This window comes from Trematomus bernacchii, unplaced genomic scaffold (genome assembly GCF_902827165.1).
Source record: "Trematomus bernacchii unplaced genomic scaffold, fTreBer1.1, whole genome shotgun sequence".
In the NCBI taxonomy this organism is placed as follows: Eukaryota; Metazoa; Chordata; class Actinopteri; order Perciformes; family Nototheniidae; genus Trematomus; species Trematomus bernacchii.
Genome location: NW_022987524.1, coordinates 2,368,342 through 2,381,811, shown reverse-complemented (window position 1 = coordinate 2,381,811; position 13,470 = coordinate 2,368,342). Strand labels below are relative to the sequence as shown.

Here is a 13,470-nt window from a genome sequence, read left to right as displayed (position 1 = left end):
AACTAATCATGTTTATGTCATCTTAATGGTTAATCTTGATGCACACACATTTTCCGTGCTTTCCAATAGTTTAAAATAGTTTTATTCCACTGTTAAATAACCTGTTCAATACAAACATGTAAAAAAAACACTTGTAAAAATTAAATAACATTTCTGTGAAGTGATATTTGTTTAGTGAGCTTATTAGAGGATGTTCCCTGAAAGATTGTAAAATGTCAATGAAGATGTCAGACTTAGTATATTTGTTAATAATTACATACAATTTGTGTGTGTCTGTGTTCCAAGTGAATCTGGTGGCCAGTACATAAATTATGTGGCCCCCACCACCATCCAAGTTGCCCATCCCTGCAGTAGGCTATGTGACTCTGTGAGAAATTGACTAAATCTTCAAATAATTTAGTTAGGAAAACACTGGAACATATATATTTGTTGTATTGTATACTTTTTACTTATTTAGCCACATTCAATTAAACTTTTTTTTCCTATAGGTCATTATAGGATTAGAAAGTGACTCTACGCCAGCCTTTTATAAAGAAATCATAGATGTTATACCAATATGTGATATGATCACACCTAAAACGCAGATTTTAAACAGAGACAATAAAAACACAGGTGCTCAGAATTCCATGTTGAGCAACACAGATTCAGGTTTATTGTCCAAACAGAAAGATGCAGTATACAGGTTCTCTCACAGTGAAATTTGAAATACTTCTTCAGGTGTGACGACACCACGTTAACCCTAAAATGCTGCAGGTGTCCTCAAAAGACCTGCACCGCCATCAAAATATCAAACATCAGTGAAAATGAGATGACAGGCTGTATTGAGGGATTCCTTTAAAATGCTCATCATCCAGTCTCCCATGAGTCATGCATCTACACACCAATAATGACAAAACCTGTACTTGCTCAGACTCTTAAATGTCAAAAATGCTCACGGTTGTTCTGTTCTTGTTGAGCTTTAATCCCTTCAGTTAGCTACATGGAAACATAAAACCAGTTTCACAATCACAATTGGTGCCTACATAGAAGTGATGGAGATCCACTGGTCAGCAGCACAGGGAGCATGAGAATACTTGGATGGTCTGACTGTCTATGGCGCTGAAAAATTAAATCCTCCCACCCCACCCGCCTCCAATCAAGCACCATCCTTCCTTTCCTTGTTACAAAAGACATTTATAAAAGAACAAGCCACAGATATTAGGACAGTTTGTTTCTACGGGCAACAGATCAACACAACAGCTGAGAGTGAGAGGAGTTATTACAAACTAAAAGAGGAAGTGTTCCTCCTCGATCGCGGTACAGTCTTCTCTGACAAACACATGGCAGACATTCAAAGCTTCACCAGCCTCTACTTTTATTTAGAAGAAAAAACTGTTTAGAGAACAACAAATATTCAGAGAACCCCTCAAAGAAGAAAAAAATGCCGGAGGCAATGTTTGTAGCTTTATTCCACTGTAGAGGAATTTGGATGTTTGCACTGCCCCCTGCTGGTCAGAGCTCTGCACTACAGTGTTCAACATCTGCTCTAACAGGTGCTCTGTCACACTGGGGAACATTAGAGAAGTCCCATGTGAGATGGGGTGGTCTGAGGAAGCAAATAAAGGCCAGTCGTTTGAATTTAATAAGGAACCCATTTATAAAATGTAACCACTATGTTAAACATTAAAGTATTTTACTTTGAAAAAATGTCTGCTTTTTGGAGGAAAATAGGCCCAATATTCCAACATTTAAAAGATTCAGATCCAAAAGTGCAGGGAAGTTCTGAATACCAGGTTGCTTTGACTGGATTTATGGTATTTCAATGAACTCAAACTGATATGGATAACCACTTAAATAGGAACCCTAGACTCTCAAAAATATGTTTTTTTAAATCGCAAGACTTGAAATGACTCGAGAAATGGGAATCCAACCCACATGAATGCAGATAGTTAAATATTTCAATTGATAATTCAAAAGCGATTACATTTTACAATTTAATTTAGCATTGAAGTTGTATTCATGTTGGCCTTTCTTTGCTTCCATACATGTCAGATTCGTGTTGGATGTCTGTGTTCAGTTAAGCACAGGCCCTTATGAATCATATTATTAGGTTTTCCAAGCTTATGCCCTATTTTGACAATATATACAATATTTCAGATATTGGCGGTGAGTTTTAGAGGAATCTGGGAGTTGTTTGGGAATGAGGAGCAAATATTTCTCAACTAGCTTATGTTGGACCGAAACCACGTGGCATGGAGGGGATTTGCGAGTAGAATACTGGATGAGACTAAGAAATAGTGAAAGAAGCGATGAGCTGCTGCTGTACTGATCTGCTGCCGTCTACAGAGGATAGAAAGAGACACAGAGAAAGAGAAAGAGAATATAAAACAGAGTTGTTTTTCTTTTTACAAGAGTCCTTTAGAGGGCTCAACCCCCTCATCTCCTTCAGAGAAACACACTCCTGTCCTCTCGTTAGTGTGTGTGCAGGTGTAACCGAGTCCATGTGTTTACTTCCAACTGCCGAGTGTGTATGTGTGTTTTATGTGTGTGAGTCTACTTGTGTTCTTTAGTAGGAGCAAAGTACAGCTCCATGGGTTTGTTCACCTTCCAGTACTTTTCGCTGACCAGCTCCAGAGAGAAGGACCCGTTCAGAACCTGTGGACAGAGGGGTAACACATCAAACACAAATCTAATATATCACTGTCACCAGTGATATATGTATAAAAACGTAGCATTCCCCATACTACTACTAGTATGCTAGTAAATTGTCAACGGGGGGAGCCTCGCTGCGGAGACATTCTACAGATGGCCAGTCCGCCCCTGAAAAAGGTCTATGCACACGTTATTATTAATAATAGTAATACAAATAACAGTGTTTCCCATACATCGACATACAAACCCCACAGATCCTCAACTCCGGTGTGTCTCACACAAGGCGAGACACGGCAGGTAAAAACATCGTTTTTCATGCACTGGTCAATTTTGAGATTTTGTGCTATTTTGATTCCATAACATGTTTTCTTTCAGGCTTTTGGAAGGAAAACGTAAAACATACACATTTAGATGTTTATTTTTACTATAGTTTGTCTATTTGTGTCTGTAGATTTCTCCTAAATTCACCAAAAGTTAGCTTTCTAACGTAACATAAAGTACCGCGACCGCTGTTTGCACCATGTCAGGGCTCAACGCTAACTTTTAAAAAAGTGGTTGCCAGGCTGGCAAATACGAAATATGAAAATACGGTTACCACTTTTAGTCACCTTATATTTTAAATAATTAAGATACTATACAGTTATACATCAGCTTAATGAACATGTGACACAAAAGAATGTTCAAATGCTTTACATTAACCTGTTTAGCCCTGAGCCTGTTTTTCAGGTCTCAGGCTCGAAAATGACATTCCCAGAACAAATGACCATATCTTCCCTTCTAAAAGGGTTAAATTAATAATCTTTTTTCTCAAAGTAATGATAAACCTGTGAGTTGGATGTAGAAAAGTCAGAATCAATATAGATGTTTTTTATTTTAAAGAAAATTCAGATTTTACATAGTAAAAAACTGTAAATGATAGTGTCCGTCCAAAAATTCTTTTTTACTTATAGTGAAAACTACCCTTGGATGATGGTAAGGTAGACTAAAAGCTTTAGGAATCCAAAGTACAACATATAATAAGTACCCTGTATCAAGATTGATGCAAAACAAGTGACATTTGACCTTTTTAGAGAGGTTTAGCAAAAAAAACTCCACCTCTGAGGTGATTTGGGTGGAAATGGGGGTTTTACCGTTTCTCTGGAACCCATTGGTCGATTTTGGTGATTGACATCTCTTTCTGACCATTAGAGCCAATAGAATCGAAGGGGAATCTCCCCACTCACACACATGGTACAAAGGAAAAGCAGGTTCATTGCTTATGGATTATCAGAAATCATTTCAAAGGGACACAGACACATTGGATTAACCTATGGATTAACTTCAGCAGCGTTTTTATCGTTTTAATGCCATTGAAGACCACCTTTGACCAGACTACGAGACAGGTAAGCCATGTTAGCATTTTTAGCTACCTAGCGCCACATGTTTTGATGTCTGTTTTTGTTTATAAAGTCGCGAGTTCGTATCATGGAGTGATAATGTATGTACCCATCGATGTGAAAAGATGTGTTGGATGTGCAGAAAAGATAAATAATAAGGTTTTATGAGTGAATTTTGGTGCAGTAATCTGTTAGCATTTTTCGCTCGTTGCTAATTCAGAGGCTCAGCGTTAGCATTGTGGGTTTTTTTTTGAATTTTTTTCAAAAATGAGTTTCTTCCCGTTACATGGATATAAAACATTCATAGTTTATTAAATGAACATGCCCTCAGACACTGTTTCCTGCAAGATGTTGCGGGAGTGCCCCGGTACCGGGGTCTCTCGGGCTTAACAGGTTAAGTAATTAACACAATTATTTGAAACTTAAAGGTGGGGTAGGTAATTTTGGAGAAACCAGCTCGAGTGCGCTAGAATTTGAAAATACACAGCCGGGAAAAATCTGCCACTTCCTTACAGAGCCCCTCCTCCAACACACACGAACGCGCACATGACCAATGAGGGCACGAGATAAGTTTGTGCACAGATGGAAGGCTGACAGGCAGGTAGGCCATCCAGTTATTTTAGCCGGTCCGGCTAAAATGATTGGTCGTGCTTTTTACAGTACTACAGCTTCCACAGATGACATTTCTTTATGGATTTTTTGTCAAAGCACTTAAGATATTCATTGCTATCGGGATGTTAAGAGCATTCCATGGAATATAACCAAAAGTGTATCTCGAGCCGGTTTCTCAAACTTACCTACCCCACCTTTAAGTGGTAGTAAACGTGTCCACCCTCAATTGCTGGTATACAAAACACCAGTAGTGCAGCTGTTGTTCTGTTATTCACAGATCACTAGTTTCTTGGTCATCCGTTGTCTCCCTTTCAAATGTGGGTTTCCTTGACCTTTGTGCGGATCCCAACCATAGATCCATTGGCCCTTCAGCATTGAAGTCTTGGATTGGTCAGACTAATAAATGTCAAATGTTAAATTAATGAAAACCATTCACAGTTAAGAATTAGATGTGAATTATTAATGCTGTAAATTACCTTGAATATGTCTAACTATATTTAAAATGTGTTACCTTTTTATAGAAGTGATTATATTTTTATGCCAATATTTTCCTATGGTAAAGTTTCGTTTTGCACTTTTATTTTGGTAGTAATAAGATCGGGACTCTTATTTTGAAGGAACTTTTACCGGAAGAGAAAGGACAACGGAGCAGAATGTAGATAATATATATTTCGCCTCCCAAGACTTTACCCATTTTCTCTTTGCTTTTCGTTCGGGTTCACCTTGCACTTTATCAGTTGAATCACTTTGATCATTCATTTGAGATGTTGACGGGTTGGCCGAACTTTTTACCCCACAGTCAAAACAACTTCATTTGCTTCGCCATTTTTTGTAAAACAAACACACGGCGCACGCGAGTAAACGTGCATCGCTTTCTGACTCCGTAATCACACCAATGCACGTGCAACTTAAGTATCAGGTTCCGACTGGTCACAACAATAATGAAATATCACTCTTAACACAACAAATAATTAACATTTATCTTTTTTGGGGTGCACATTTAGCTGCAACCAAAGGCTGCCATCAGCATGTAGTGGTTGACATTTTTTCTGAATGGTTGCCAATGGCAACCTGGCAACCGTTACTGTCGAGCCCTGCATGTAATCAAAGGTATCGTTGGAACGCTCCGTCTCTCCTGCACAATCTCATCGGACCCAAATATAGTAATTTCCTTTGTATCAGCAACCAATCGTGAAAGTACAAAGGCGTCTTAAACCAAAAAACTAAATCTCATTGGCTGGTGTCAATTTTGGGGGGGGGGGGCCCTACAAATAGAATCAAATTCTGTGGGAAACACTGGATAATAATATTGAGATTGGAAAAATATCTAGTGTGTGTACTCACAGTGAACTGGTTGGCCGCAGTAGGTATGTAGATGGTGTACTGTTTCTCTGAAGCTGCCTCCACGTTCACAGGGCTGGCCTCAGCGTTTCTCCTCAGCTCCTCCAGAGCCAGTCGGACAGCCAGGTATTTGGACAGGTGATCCACTGTGGCGTTACCGGACGTCTTGATGTAGCGAGGGACAAACTCCACACTGCGGACACACATTCATTCAAACATACAAACATCAGCAGGCAGGCCATTGTAACCACATAGGACTGATTTAATCAAAGCACTTTTACAGTGTTTTGTTTTGGAACCATGTTCCATGCCACTCCTTAGTGCAAACACAACATTCTACACAACAACTGTGCACTGTATTCTAGCTAATATTAAACATGATCAAAATAGTATACGTTTGGCGGTTTACCCTTTGTCTTCTTGCCTTTATGTATTATGTTAACATATTAATGATAACTTTGGGCAAGATACTCAACCCCAAATAGTACCTAATGGCAAACAGCGTGCGAGTGTGTGTGAATGTTAATCTCCTGAATGCTGACTGTATTTGTAAAGCGCTCTGGTGGGTTTCCAAAGACTGGAAAAAGCTCTATACAATGCAGTATGTGTGAGGGTGACTACCTGTTTTGAGCGTCGTCCTTCTCCATCAGGGTGGGGTGTGGCCTGAACACCAGTTCTATCTCGCTGGCTCCACCGTCAATCACAGAGTCCCCGCCCCCGTTCTCAGCAGCGTTGTCCATGTCCAACCCGCTGTCATCACTCGTCTTGGTGCGCTTAATGCTTGGACCTGCCTCCTGGGAAAATTGCAAAACACACCAATGAGAACATATGCAGGAATCCTGAAGTCAAATGCAATACCTTTTAAGACCCTTTCCATACATTTTAAGACCTCATCGCCACTTCGAGTTTTAACCAGTTACATTGGCGACACACTTTACCTCACATTTACTATATACAGCAGGGGTCTGCAACCCCTGGCACGCGTGCCACCAATGGCACGTGGCGCCGTAACCAGTGGCACACTAGGAATAAGTGGAATAAGTATACAAAATATTTATTTTATTTTCGGATCCTGAACGAGACCGCCGCCAGAGCGCGTCTCCCCGTTACCTGCAGAAGGAAGCCATGCACGCAATGCAGCCCCACTCTCTTTAACTCCAGGCGACTTTCTGCCGCTTTCCTCCGTGGTGCAGGGCTGATCGTTTCACCACAGAGGAAAGCACTTCACAAATTGCATTACCCATAAGGAGCTGTAAAAATGCCCCAGTTTTTGCGTGGCGATCGATATCGGCCGATACTCACTCTCTGCCGATCGATCGGTGCTCTCTAAAAAGGCCGATCGCGAGACGTAACATACATGACACTTTTCTCTGTGCGGCAAAACAAGCTTGCAAAAAAAATGGCTTCACCAGTCTGGCAGTATTTTAAGGTGTCCGAAAATGACAATAAAATAGCGGTTTGCAACGTGTGTGAAGCAGAAATCCTGCAGCTCCACCCGCTGTGACGGACCGGTGAGCGGAGCAAAACACACAAGAGTTAGACCTAACACACTTAGCTATTTTATCTACCTTTGGAACTAGTTATACATATATTTATTCTTCACTGTCACTCATTACTGGATCAGTGAGCTGCATGAGATACTGACAGGCTGTCAGGAGAGAGAGAGAGGGGGAGAGAGGAAAAGAGAGCGCTTCTGCTCATTTCTCCCGTGTTATTATCCAAAGTTAATGTAAACTTGAATAATGCACTTCATTTGAATGTAACAATTATGTTGGTTGTTTGTGGAAGCGCCAGTGAATGAGCATTAACTGAGTTTGAAACATCACTTTTCACGAGTGTTTTCGTCAAGCTCTTCAACCCCCCCCCCCCCCTTTGATAATTCACGATCGTCGGCACGCTGATAAAACATTTTTTTTAGAATGGCACTTCATATCAAAAAGGTTGCCGACCCCTGATATACAGTATTGATTGTCCTTCCTCCTTATCTTCCAACCATTTGGACGCAAACTTGCATTTCCCCATAACGATGTTGTTTAACAACCGGCGTAAATGGACCATCGCGTTATCAAGCAGTGAGCGTGCGACAGAGTTCCCGTTAGAATATTTTTTCGCCGGTCAACAGTTGAAATCTTCCGGACAAAAGTAGAAAAGTGCCGGTCAAAGGTCTTCTTTGTTATTTATTGAGCTTTAAAACAAATTGATATGATTCAATATTAAACAAACTAATTATAGTAGATTAACTACATTATTAAAAAGTGTACAGTAACTTATAATAACACGGGAATAATAAACGGAGCGCTCTCTCCCTCTCCCGACAGCCCGCCAGTATCATGCAGCTCGCGGATCAGTAATGAGTGACCCGACAGTAAAACTAAACATATCTATAACTAGTTTAGGTAGTTTGAGAGGTAATTCAAATAGCTACGTGTGATATTCTAACCTGAAGTGTGTGTTTTGTTCCGCTCACCGCTGCAGGTGATCATGCAGAGCTGCGTGTCGACTCGTCAGCTGATCTCTCTCCCGTCAGATTAGACTTCACTCGCGTTTATGTCCATATTGATCAGATCTAGCTAGTTCTAGCTAATGATATGACTACCTGCTTATTAAAAGACACCTAAACAATAAGCGTCGCTATGCAACCGGGTGAGGCCACAAAGTATAGCGCAGCATTATGCATTTGTTTACATGCCCACCGGAACCCAGAGGCATTACCAACAGATCAACGCACAATCAACCCATACAGGACATCTCTTTCTCCACATTAAGTGTTAGACATTAGAATTGACTCTTCTTGTCTGTCATACTCTTGTCTGTCACATAAGTGGCGCAACTGAAGCGGTATTGCGCTAATGGGGAAATGATTTTGACCGGAGAGATTTAGATTTGCCGGTCTTCAGCATATTTTACCGGTCATAGTCCGGCAATTACCGGCTAACGGGAACTCTGGCGTGCGATGTCCTGTTCAGATGACGTCAAATCCAACGGGATGCCATAAATAAACTACAAAGAATCACACTACACCCCTACGCAATGATTACATTCAGGCAGACTGTAGAATACAACCTCTTTGGACAATTTATATACTTATTGAAAACAAGCTGCAAAATGTAATACCTTGGAAAATGCCCTTTAATAGCCTTCATTTTCGCTAAATTGATTTATCAACTTTTAATACTTTTTAAAACCCTGCGGACACCCTGGCATATTCTCCTCCCCAATAGAAAGCAATGATGATGCATTTATTTATGCTGACTCGGAAGATAGCATCGAAAGGGCTCCTTTGACAAAAAGATGGGATTATTATATTTACAAAGTTTGGCAAACACACATTAATGATAGACGCTTTGTTCAGCAGGATAATCTCCACATATTAAAACCACTTTATGATTTCTGAAGTATAAATGCATGGCTGTGCATCACCTCTGCAAAGCTAAAGGCAGCTAATCTTCAGCGTGATGGCGTTTAGTAGTTGATTTAGTTTATGATACATAGAAACTTCAGTGTATTTACTAATTTCCAGGTTTTTGAACTAATTCCTGCACCACTCTATATTAGTATTCACATCCTGTAGGTATGCATGCTTGCCTGCACACACAGCAGTGTGCATCTCAACAGTAACCACATCTCCTCAGTCTAATCATCACACAAGTTCAGCGTAACAATTACCGTTAACCATTATTATTAGCATGGTGTCTAAGGTTTAGCACTTTCTGGTTGCATACACTGTTATTTAAAAAATGCATCCTCATTGTCGTCATGTTTGATAGTCTGAAACATACCTGGTTGCTATGGACAGAGGCGTTGCTACAGTGGGAGGAGTCTCCGTTGTCCTCAGCTCCGCTCCCATTCTCCACTGTGTGTCTCTTACCACGCTGCAATCTGAAGGAAACAAACCCAAAGTCCAATCATTGGAGAGGACACACTCTTTTGTTTGCATTGTCATTGTATGTCTGGAGGTGAGTGTGTACCTGGTCATAGCCTGTATCTTCAGCCCCTCCTCTATGCTGTGGGACAGGGCTTGCTGGTTGTTGTGTTTGCTGATGCGGGCCAACACCCTCTCTTGGTGGGCTTCATACTCGTCACGACTGGGATAAATCTTGCCTGAAATGGGAACAATTAAATGAATAAAAATGTTTTTCTCCGTAGTAATTCAACTTCCTTGTAACTTCTGAGGTAACTTACTTATCAGAGCATCAAAGTTGGGGTCTGGACGCAGCGACCTCTTGGAAACCAGCTTCTTACGACATGTAGGACACTCTTTATTACTGCAGGGAGGGAAAAGAGAAAACTAAATCAAATGATGCCTATCCAACTGTTAGCCATTTTCCTTTCATCATTATGGTTTGAATGTTTGTCTTATTAAATGTGCTATAGAAATAAAATGGATTGGATTGGATTATTAATTTAAGGCTTTAGCGTAAACTCTTAACTATTTATTTTTGTGAGTCACACAACGGTTTAAAAGTCTCACTTATTTGCTGTCTAATGTGCGCTGTCGGGTATGACGTGCATGTCATTACGCCTATATATGGCAGGACAATGGTTCACAGTTGAGTTTGTGATTAGACGGGAAGCGGTATAGTCTTATAGTATAGCGAGGAAGTTTGTTTTCATGTTTGTATGCCGCCTTGATCAAAGAATAAATCTGATGTGATTCAACGCTACAACGATCTCCGCAAAGTTTGTTTTGTTCCAGCCCAGCAGATTGTTGGTTTCAAATGGTAACCCGTATTCAGGGCCGAGAGCCGGCACCACAGCAGTGGAAAGAATAAAAAACATGTTTGCAATCGGGTCCGGCTCGGAACCAGCCCTGGATCCGCTTTGGTGGAAAATGGGTAGGAGAAAGCTCTCCTGCTGGGTGAAACTTACCCAGATCTTAAGGCTGTGATGATACAATCAGCGCAGAAGCGGTGCAGACATTCTTTGGTTGTCATTGTGTTCTTCAGCATGTCCAGGCATATAGGACACATGAGTTCGCTGTGCAAGGACCTGGGCGACACTGCTATTTCCAGTCCATCTGTTATCGCCTCCTGTGCCAGTACGAAACAGATCCAGATGAAGGTTAGTACACACAAAGATACATCTGTCTGTAGAGGGGCATCATGCTGACAATGCTCTGTTCATGTTTTTAGGTATACCTGGGTGGCCCACCATGTGTTGAAAACAATTAAATTAATGTATGCTTCAGGAAAACATGTAAACAAGAGATATTTGATAAAGACACTTAAATGAGTGAAATAATATACTATGAATTGTTACCTGTGGAGTTCTCTGCAGCTCGTACAGACTCAGCTCCCAGGTCTTACTGAGGGGCTGAACCCCGTTGGTCTGAACCGTCTGTGTCATCACTGCAACACTGAAACACAAAATTAAATGTTCTTGTCATGTTATGATGTTTATTACAGATGGCAATAACATTAATACTTACTAATTTGCTTTGTCTTTCATAGAGCAAAACGCTTAGGAAACAGATCTGTACAATACATCAGCTTGCACAACAAAAGAACATTCCCATTATTATATATTTTTGAGCATTAGTTATCCACAGGCCCATAATGTTGTCATTGCACAGACCCATCGGCATAGGTTTGCACACAGTTAGCATAACACAATCTTCTGCATTTTTAAAACCATGTTTATATAAATTACGAAGCGAAATGGAAGATTTGGGGGGAAAAATACAGATTTGTTTTAAAGACTCAAGAAGATTAGGGAACATCTGAATTTGACAGCGCTGTTCTTTATTATGACTGTTAATGAAAATTCGATCCTGTACTGTACATGTTCACCGCGTCTGATCCATGTCTCACTAACTTTACAGTATTTACATTTTCCTTTAGGAATTTATAGTTCTAATACATTTTATTTTCCAAATTACATATTTTATAAATGACATCAACAGAACAGAAACATTTTTAGGGGGCTACTATCCTAAATGGCTTGCTAGTCCAAAATGTGTGCTCCTTTTTAAATGTATGCTTTTTACAATTGATTATATAATATATAATTGACGTTATTGTGTTTCACCTTAAAGAGTATTTGAGTTGATATCTGTCTGACAATAAAGACATTTCAAGACACCACAACATTTGGAATACTTTCAAACGGTAATTATCATATCAAATCGTGTATATGCATTTTAAGGTTTCTTAATAATTGACAGTGGTATACACCTCAAGGTAGAATTCTTCAATTAAATATTTCATATTCCTCCCAATGCATAGAGCTTTTTGTTTGAGAATCAACCAAGGAAGAGCAAGAGAAGAACATTTCCAAATGATAAGGCCAGACAGAGGGAATTTAGGACTAACATTTGTCTTGAATAATCCAAACATCCTAACTTAGTTCCATTGACAATTTAAAGAATACCTTTTGCCTCAGTGTCCATGCCATCTGAGGCCTTTTAGTGTTGCATAGCTTGAATTCAAGACCAAAATATCTTCAAGTCAACCAGGGGTAACCAACAATGGTATTAAGCTTGGTGGTCCATGAGTTACAGTCCTGCCTAGCTTTAGAAAAGGCCTAGAAACCTACATTTTTAAATGTGTATCTACTCTTAGATTGCCGTGGATGTGGTCAGGCTGCCTACATCCTACAGACAGAAGGTGTACACTGGTCTGGTACATATTGATACAATATATTGAAGCCAAACTGATGTATGTTTTGTTAAGGTTATAAATTATCAAGAAAAACAAAACATAACAACTGGGACAATAACCATGTGCCGTCATGGTAACGTTACAGGAATCAGTGATAGATGTCAATAAACAAAACCCAATGTGTTATTATAACAATCTGACTCCAACAAGATGTACAGTAGCCTACTGCGTATGTTCTTATTATACATCCACGATGTTAAGTCGTACTAGCTAATGTTGATAGCTAGCACAAGACAAGGAGTAGCTAGTTATACATTAGCATTTTATTCAGTCCATGTTATATGTAGCCTATTACCGAATCATTTACAGATAAAAGACAGACCCCGCGCACATATATCACGTAAAATGTGTGGGGCTCGGCTAATGCTAAGTGGTTAACAGAGAAGCTAGCTATCCTTCGTGATGCTAACATTCGAGGCGCATTCTGGTACGTAGTCGAAAGAAAACAAAGACGGCTTGCGTGTTTAACTATTTGTGTGTCTAACATTACAGCTAATGATACTAAATGTTAATGTTTTAAATATAGCAAGGGGGTCGTGAATGTAATTTGTGGCTGTGAGAGGGAAAAACAACAACAGAGAAAGAGCCGCCGCACCAGCCTCTCGCGTGAGCTATACGCTTATTTAAACGTTTCTCCATCTGTTAAACATCTGTAAACGCGCATGGAAACGGTCTCTGATAATTATATTCAGACATACAAACGATACATTCCTACCTTGCGTAAAATACGATCGTTTCTATACTTACAATGTTCCGTTGTGGATGCGAGCCGATCCAGCCTGCGCGTTTAGGCGAAGGCAATATGGCGGACGTAGAAGAAGCTATGTAGTCTGGGAAATTGAGGCGCTTTG

At 40.1% G+C, this 13,470-nt stretch overlaps 1 protein-coding gene across 2 annotated transcripts; it reads right to left on the bottom strand.

The window, feature by feature from the left end:
* Window positions 1-615: 615 nt before the first annotated feature.
* Window positions 616-13,470, bottom strand: rnf2 (ring finger protein 2). Of its 2 annotated transcripts, none has more exons than XM_034119316.1 (9): window positions 13,367-13,470; window positions 11,220-11,316; window positions 10,830-10,996; window positions 10,143-10,225; window positions 9,929-10,061; window positions 9,740-9,839; window positions 6,582-6,754; window positions 5,964-6,153; window positions 616-2,634 (listed from the first exon to the last, which is right to left on the bottom strand). In XM_034119316.1, the coding sequence occupies exons 2-9, from the start codon at window positions 11,304-11,306 to the stop codon at window positions 2,533-2,535; spliced, it is 1,035 nt and encodes a 344-aa protein (XP_033975207.1). In that variant the 5' UTR covers window positions 11,307-11,316; window positions 13,367-13,470; the 3' UTR covers window positions 616-2,532. The 2 variants fall into 2 exon arrangements, with proteins under 2 accessions (XP_033975207.1, XP_033975216.1); XM_034119325.1 differs by having other exon boundaries at window positions 10,830-10,990.